Source organism: Tachysurus fulvidraco, chromosome 10 (assembly GCF_022655615.1).
Source record: "Tachysurus fulvidraco isolate hzauxx_2018 chromosome 10, HZAU_PFXX_2.0, whole genome shotgun sequence".
Lineage (NCBI taxonomy): Eukaryota > Metazoa > Chordata > Actinopteri > Siluriformes > Bagridae > Tachysurus > Tachysurus fulvidraco.
In genome coordinates, this window is record NC_062527.1 from 70001 (window position 1) to 77500 (window position 7500).

The following is a 7500-nucleotide window of genomic DNA, read 5'->3' on the forward strand; positions in this document are numbered from 1 at the left end:
GAACGTGAGACCACATAGACGCAAGATTCCTAACAAAGGAATCGCTGAATTCTTTGGATTTTGTATGTGTGGATAATTTTGTAATATTTATGAAAATCTGCGAAGGGAAAATTTACATTTTATTTTAGTTGAATAAAAGAAAATGTGTGAACCTTTAATGTGAGTTATAGAGATTTCAGATACTTCCATGCCAAAGGATAACAAATGCACTCGTTTTTTGCATTACATGTCAAATCAGTTCAGTGACGTGACTTTGTTGGCCAAAGTGTGTGGAAAATGACTTGCGTCACAGCTGAAGTGATTATGAATTTCTCCTTTCTTTTCTGTATAAAAGAGAGCTAAAAAAAAAAAAACGGGGATCTGGATCCCCACTTATGAGCCTTCCTTATCACCATTAGTCATGATGCCATTTTTTCCCCCTTGAATATAAACCTCATTAAAGCTCTCGTATAACTCACGTCCATGTTCACGTTTTACTTTTAAGATACTCTTTTTAGTTGAGCCAAATACCATGAACACGAAGGTATTTCAAATAACTCATCGTCAGTTCGATAGCAGATGCACAGATGCTTCTCTTTTAAGTCCTACACACTCTGGCACTCTGTTATCTCCTTTCTACCTCGAGTACAGAACAGACGATACAGACGGAGGCTGAAGTCCACACGCGATAACGGTTCTCTGGGAAATTCGGGAGAAAAAGCTCTGGCCATTCCTCACATCACTTATGATCATATTGATGACAAGGAGGAAAAGCGAGAGGTTCCTTTCTTCTTTGAGGAATCCACAGGTACAAACAGATCAATCTAAACTTTAGCCAAATTCAGTTTTTTATGACAAATATATTAATTGTATATGACATTTACACTTAATAATACATAGGCCTTGATGTTGCGTTCAGTTTAGAAACATTTTAAAAATCCAAATATTATTAAATAATCTCTTCAGAGAAAGAAAGTAAAGTATTAGTCAAAAAAGCACTAATTAGACAGCACTCATGCTCAATGATATATATATATATATATATTTTATTATATACCCTGTGCATTTAATATACACCTTAAACTGTAATCCAAAGGAAAAACAATTAAACAGATAAAAGAGTGCATGACTTGGATCATTTTCCATACTGGTCAGAGATGCCATTTTCCATATGGGACTGGAACACATCCTGTACAAAAAAGAGCTGGTGCAAAACAAAGCCACGCCTTCTTTGCTGTTAATAAGGCTGTTTTACAGGCTTTTACAGGTTCTTCCTGTCCAATAGCTTTATCATAAAAGCAGAGACATTTACAAATACGGTCCCCAACAGAGAAACCAGTTCTAGAGGGAGAAAAGGTTTAATTAGTTTAGTGGAGAGATTATAACATAGAACCATATGCCTCTAGGCTTTGAACCTAACCAAAAGGAAATGCATTAACGCTGAATGATCGTGAAGCTCAGTAAAAGGGCCTTTAAGCTGTAGAGGTATCTAAGTCTAAGATGGTAAAAAAAAAATCAGCTTTCAGATGTGGAATCATCTACCACAAAAACTGCTGTACAGGAAGATTGATAAAACCCAACCTACGTATTAGATTTATTTTGTAATAACATTCAAATGTTGATACAGCAGCAGACTTTAATGTGAAATATTATGCTCGGCTTGATCTGTTCCCTACTTTCATCCATGCAGGCATCACCAAGATGTTCGGACAGACAGGTGAGCACCGTATCTCCGTCTGATTTCTGCTTTTATATTTTTTGATCAGATAAGAATCAAATACAAAGCAGAGAGATGTAGGAATGGATCGATTTTAAACTTTCATTTCTAATCTTTCTATCTTTCTATACGTCTGTAAAGCTGCTTTGAGAAAATATCCACTGTTAAAAGCACTATACAAATGAATTGAAGTGAATTGAATTGAATGGATAGAAAGAGACATAACCAAAAGACACTACAAGCAAGGAACAAGGAAATTACACTATGGAGTTTTATAACCTGCATATGCAAGCCTATGTCAAAAGAAGGAAGTTCATAGAAAGATTTTATGAGACCATGCAGGAGCAAAAAATCCATAAATAAGTGTTGATTATCTCTATCAGGTAAAAATAAGCAACCTAGAGGAAGGATTTTTCTTCAGTAGTGATTTCCTGACTGGCAACAGACTGAGATATCAACTCACATACAGTTTTACCAGAGGAAAGACATTTCTGCCTGTTTTGTTGTGTCAATGTTCAGCATTATATGTCTTTATCATGTCACACTCCACAGTGGTGGTTACTATCTTGTATGAAGTTATTAAGAATGAATAGAGTTTAAAGAATTTCTAGTTGCTCAGACCTGTTTTTATTTTCTACTAAAAATCCAATATATTTTAGACAAATGTTTCTGATACCAAACCCATTTCTGCTCTCTGAGATGCCCCAAGTGTTTGTTTCACAAGCCTCTGAAATGTAAAGCTCAAAACCAAATCAGATTTTATTTGTCACATACACATACATACAGAATGGAATTAAGGATACAATTTAAACCAAAAGGAGGTAGATAAATAAAAAGAATAAACTATATCAAATATGAAAATATATGTGAAAAATATATGTATATACATAAATGCGTTTTAATGATTGAGAGCTGTTTATCTTCATCCATTAAAATTCTTTGTAAGATTATCAACAGAGGGAAAAACACATGACTTATTTTAAATTTTACACAACAGACCACAATAAATTTTCATTTCTGTTTTTTTTTTTCGTGAATGTTTGACATACACATGCAGGGTGTAGAAACATATGAGCACCAAGTAACATCTTTTGTGCTATAATGTGCTATACATAAAAGTTCAAAAGTGTCATCCATGTACAGTTTGTATGTCTCGCTCATCAATATCATTAATTACAGTACATTAAAATGTTTAAACTAATGAACAGATTTAATAAAAAATAAAATAATTTTTTGAAGTTAATTAATTTTGTATAGTTTGCTGTTATGAAAATTAGTTCAGTAATTGACGTTTGTTATGTTCACGTCACTTCTGGAGTTTGATGACCTATTAATTGGATGTAAAAAAAATATATTATATATATATATATATATATATATATATATATATATATATATATATATATATTTATATATATATAAAATAGAGAGCACATGATGATAATGTTTTTTTTCCCCCCATTGGCATGATTGGTAGTTTGCTAGTTTTTTGTACATGCATGCATCATATGCCTTTAGTAAGGTATGTATTGTGGGTATGTATTGTTTAGGTATTGTGGGTATGTATTGTTTGTTTTTATCTACAGTGTCAGTCTGAATGTTTGTGCTATTGTGTTTTGTGAGCGCTATCGCTAATCATGTTAGCCTAATGCTAATGTGTCGACGTGTGGGACGTATAAGTAAGTAAAGTCAAGTCACTTTTATTGTCACATCACCACAGCACATGTGCCTTGGTGAGTGAAATTCTTATGAGCGAACTCCAGAAATTGCAGAAACAATTTAACATACAGATACGAATAGTCAGGTGAGAATGTGCAATTTGCTCATACATATGTTCAGTACACACAGTGTACAAGTGGGCATCCTTACAGTAGCTCTACACATTATATGCAATATGTACTTATATATGTATCCAGTGGTAACAGATAGATTATTGTATTAGATGCAGTGTGTGTGTATAGTCCAGTATACATATACATATACACATACTGTATACACATACACATATACATATACATACTGGACTATAAAGTATAATGTGAATTATCAGAATCAGCGATCTCTGTCCATCCAGTTTTGAGTTAAATACCCTGTGTGTAAGGATTTAAACATGTAGATCTACCATATGGTAACTTTGTTTAGTTTATAAAGACTTTATTTTAAAACTCTTACTGTTATCACTGTTACACAATACAGCAGTTTTGCCGTATGCCTTGTGGGAATAACAGAAACTCTTGTAATAACTCCCTTTTAATGAAATATGTTTATCTGTTAAAGTTTCATTTGTACATACAGGGATCTGTGTGTGTTGTATGAGTGAAGCAGTGAGTGCTGTGGATGTGTGTAGTGCAGGTATCGTACAATGTTGTGTCGGTTCATTTAGTAGTGTTGTATATTACTTCATTGTCAGTCTTACATTATGAAAGAAAAAAGGATTTTTGTGTTTTTAATGTGGCGCATACTCACAGCTTATATGTAAAAACAATCTGAAGGAATAATTGCTGTAAAGAAACCAGGAACTGTGTTACACTGTGCTGCTGTAACTGAGAGACTGTTATTATATTTATTTAGCTCTTTCCATTTGTCTGTAGTTGCTGGTTCTCTATTTCCTAATCCAGCGGCGATATTATATCTCTCGAGTAGCTTAGTATTGAGAATGAAGAATAGCAATATAACATTGTTGGTGTTTGTGGGAAAGTGATAAAACTGCTTCACAGCCCTCGCGGACCTCGTAAAACTCTGCGTTTTTGAGCTCGCTCAACATCCGGCTTATCTCAGCGTTATCAGTGAGCTCCGGTGGCCTGAGAGAATCTCTGAATGGGGTTGTGGCTCCAGAACCCTGCTGTCACCAGGCACTGTGTTTGTTTTTATTGGCTGGGGCCCTACGTAACTCAATGTGTTTGTGCAAAACTGGGGAGCTATTAATAAAAATGGGTTGTTTTCTTTTTCCCTATTATTCTCTCACTCACTCATTCGCTCTGTTTCCCCATCCTTCTGCCTCTATTTATTTTTCCCCTTTCTCCCATGTGCCAGCTGTATCACTCTGATGAAAGTGATTATCCAACAGTTCCAGGCCTAGTGGCCTGTTGCAGAAGTTGTTTTTATTTCCAAATTAAACCTCTCTGGCTACGAATCTTTAATAAAAACTGGACGTTTGATTAAGTACTGAGATCTGAGAGGTTCTCGAGCCTTGTGCATCCTGGGCCCTTGTACAGAGAAGAAAAAATTCTCATCTTATGACCGTAGCACTGAATTTTTATGAACAATAAGGTAATATTTACCATTATATCAATTTATTAGACCTTTTAGGATCTTTTCATTTCTGAACTTTCCAATCATCCAGATGATGATGATGATGATGATGATGATGCCGAAACACTGTATTGTATTTACGACTCTTCTGGGTTTTTAAAATGGCAGTTAATTAAAATTTATTCAGGCCTCGTTATAAAAGAGTTTCAAATCCACATCTGGATGATTAAAAAGCTCAGGGGAAAAAATCCTTTCAGTGATTATTACAGTTATGAGTTAACTGGAAAGATGGATTCTTTTTTCATCATTTATTATTTTTTTTATTTGGTGTATGAGGTTTTTTTTAGTATGTCTTTTCTTTTCTTATCCAACTTCACAGATAGCCAACAGTCATGGCCTTCTTTCAATCTTACATGTCCTGCTTCTCCAGGTATCATCAGCTTCATTTCTTTTCTTTTACTTTATACTATTCATCATCTCTCTAATTGGTTTATTTGGTGTAGTGGAGTTGCTCTGCAGTTTTTTGTTTTTTTTTGCTGTTGTTACAGTTAAAAAAAAGCTTGATGGACCTCCTGATATCTCACGCACCAGCAGCCTAGTGGATGACATGGACTTTGCCAGTGAATATATCCCACTCCCCATTGTGACGGATGCTTCGCAGTGAGTACACAGTGCTTCCTGCTTTATTCTCCATGAATTCAAATCATTCATTCATCAATGCACATATCCGCCCGGTTCCACACTCTGAATGTGGCCCATTAATTACGCGCTCTCGTATACAAAGTCCTCCTAAAGCACTTTCCTGCACTCTGGGCTCAGTGATGTGTTAAGTATTTCAGACACCGGAGTAATGGGCTTTTAGTGCACTCTGTTGTGAGGTGTAAGAAAGAAATGCATTCATCGACGCTAAAGCTATGCTAACCGATACCTGCATTATGTTGAGTGCCTATACAGCCTGACTTCTATAACAGCTTAATGTGTATCAGTGTAACATTTGTCCTAAAAAAATTATTGTTAAAAACTGTTTGCCCTGAATTGGTTTGTGTTTTGGATTCATGTTGAACGGGCAAATATATTAGATTTCTAACAAAAAATGTAACCATCATAAAAATCTTCATTCACTCCATACTTTGAAGTGACTGTTTTGTCTAGTTTGTTACTCTATTATTGCACCTAGAGGTCAAAATTGGAACTGCAACAAGTGCCAGTAGTGGTCCATTTGGTTCTCCATGCTCCAGCATTTGTTTAATAAACTTGTTTTATATCAAATCACCAGAATAATCAACCCTGGTTAATAATATCATCTCGAACACAATTAAAGCTGCTCTACTGTATCCTGACTGACTGTTTTCAACTTTATACTGCTCATTAGTGCTCATTACTCTAAAACTACCGTTACTACTCAGTTTTTTGTTTGTTTTTGTGTGTTTATGCAATCTGAAAAAAAATCTACTGCAACTATGTTGTAACTGTAAAGAAATGAACAAGGAAATCCTGTATGTAGTTTTATTTGATATGCTTTACAAATCTGCTGATATGATCATTTGACTGATGTGTACAATACATTACAGATGCAGTTTGAATCTCACGTATTAACGTTCACATGGTTTTAGTCCACAGTTTGATGGTCCACTCTCAGAGCAGCTCTCATTGCTTCTCCATTTCCGTCTGTGGCTATTTTCGACTGCTATCTGCGAACTGCACTAGATCTGTTGAACCAAACCTTACTGTCTGGCAGATGGCATTTAGAGTGCTGTATCTACACACAACTGGAGGTGTTAATGAGTCGTGTGAGAACCGTTAGACCAATGTTAGTAAATGAGGATTTAGGGTGTGAAGTTAGGGGCCTTTTTGGTGTAGCAGTGTTGATGTTTCTGTGGACTTGATAGGGTTTAACGTTAGATGTGGTACTCTTTGAGCCGTAAAGCTGAGTTTGAAGGCTTTTCATAATAATGTGGGTAATTAATTTGACAAAATTTTAAATATTTGAAACGAAACGTGAGTGATATTATACAGTTACAATAACAAGCTAACGACGACTGATGTTGAGCAGCTGTAAATACAATACAGGTCAATAAACATGTGACATGATGCTTTGTTCACTGTGTGAAACACACAGTATTGTATGCTACCGTTACACATTAGCATAAAAACTGGGACGTCACACTTGCATGCAGCTTACAGACTCTTGATATGTCGTTTCACAACAATCTTGAAATAATCATTATAAGAAATCTTTATTTTGTCACACATACATTAATTATAGCACTGTGAAATTATTTCTTCACATATCACAACTTTGGAAGTTGGGGTCAGAGCCCAGGTTCAGACATGATACTGTGCTCCTGGAGCAGAGAGGGTTAAGGGCCATCATCAGAGGCTCAACAGTGGCAGCTTGGCAGTGGTGGGGCTTGAACCTGAACCCTGACCTTCATATCAACAACCCAGAGCCTTAACCACCTGAACTGAATTGCCAAGTGCAAGCAATAGTTTGGACAGTTTCAACAAGATTTTTGATCATCTAGTGTGTGGAAACAATACTCCGGACAATT

The 7500-nt window shown here is 35.5% G+C and overlaps 1 protein-coding gene across 1 annotated transcript in view; it reads left to right on the forward strand.

The window, feature by feature from the left end:
* kcnq1.2 (potassium voltage-gated channel, KQT-like subfamily, member 1.2) overlaps positions 1-7500 on the forward strand; it is a 110085-nt gene that overhangs the window by 19915 nt on the left and 82670 nt on the right. The window contains exons 10-13 of the mRNA XM_027140896.2: positions 631-787; positions 1670-1696; positions 5328-5378; positions 5497-5608. Of these exons, the coding sequence (XP_026996697.2) occupies positions 631-787; positions 1670-1696; positions 5328-5378; positions 5497-5608 (347 nt within the window). The remainder of the gene's footprint in view (positions 1-630; positions 788-1669; positions 1697-5327; positions 5379-5496; positions 5609-7500) is intronic.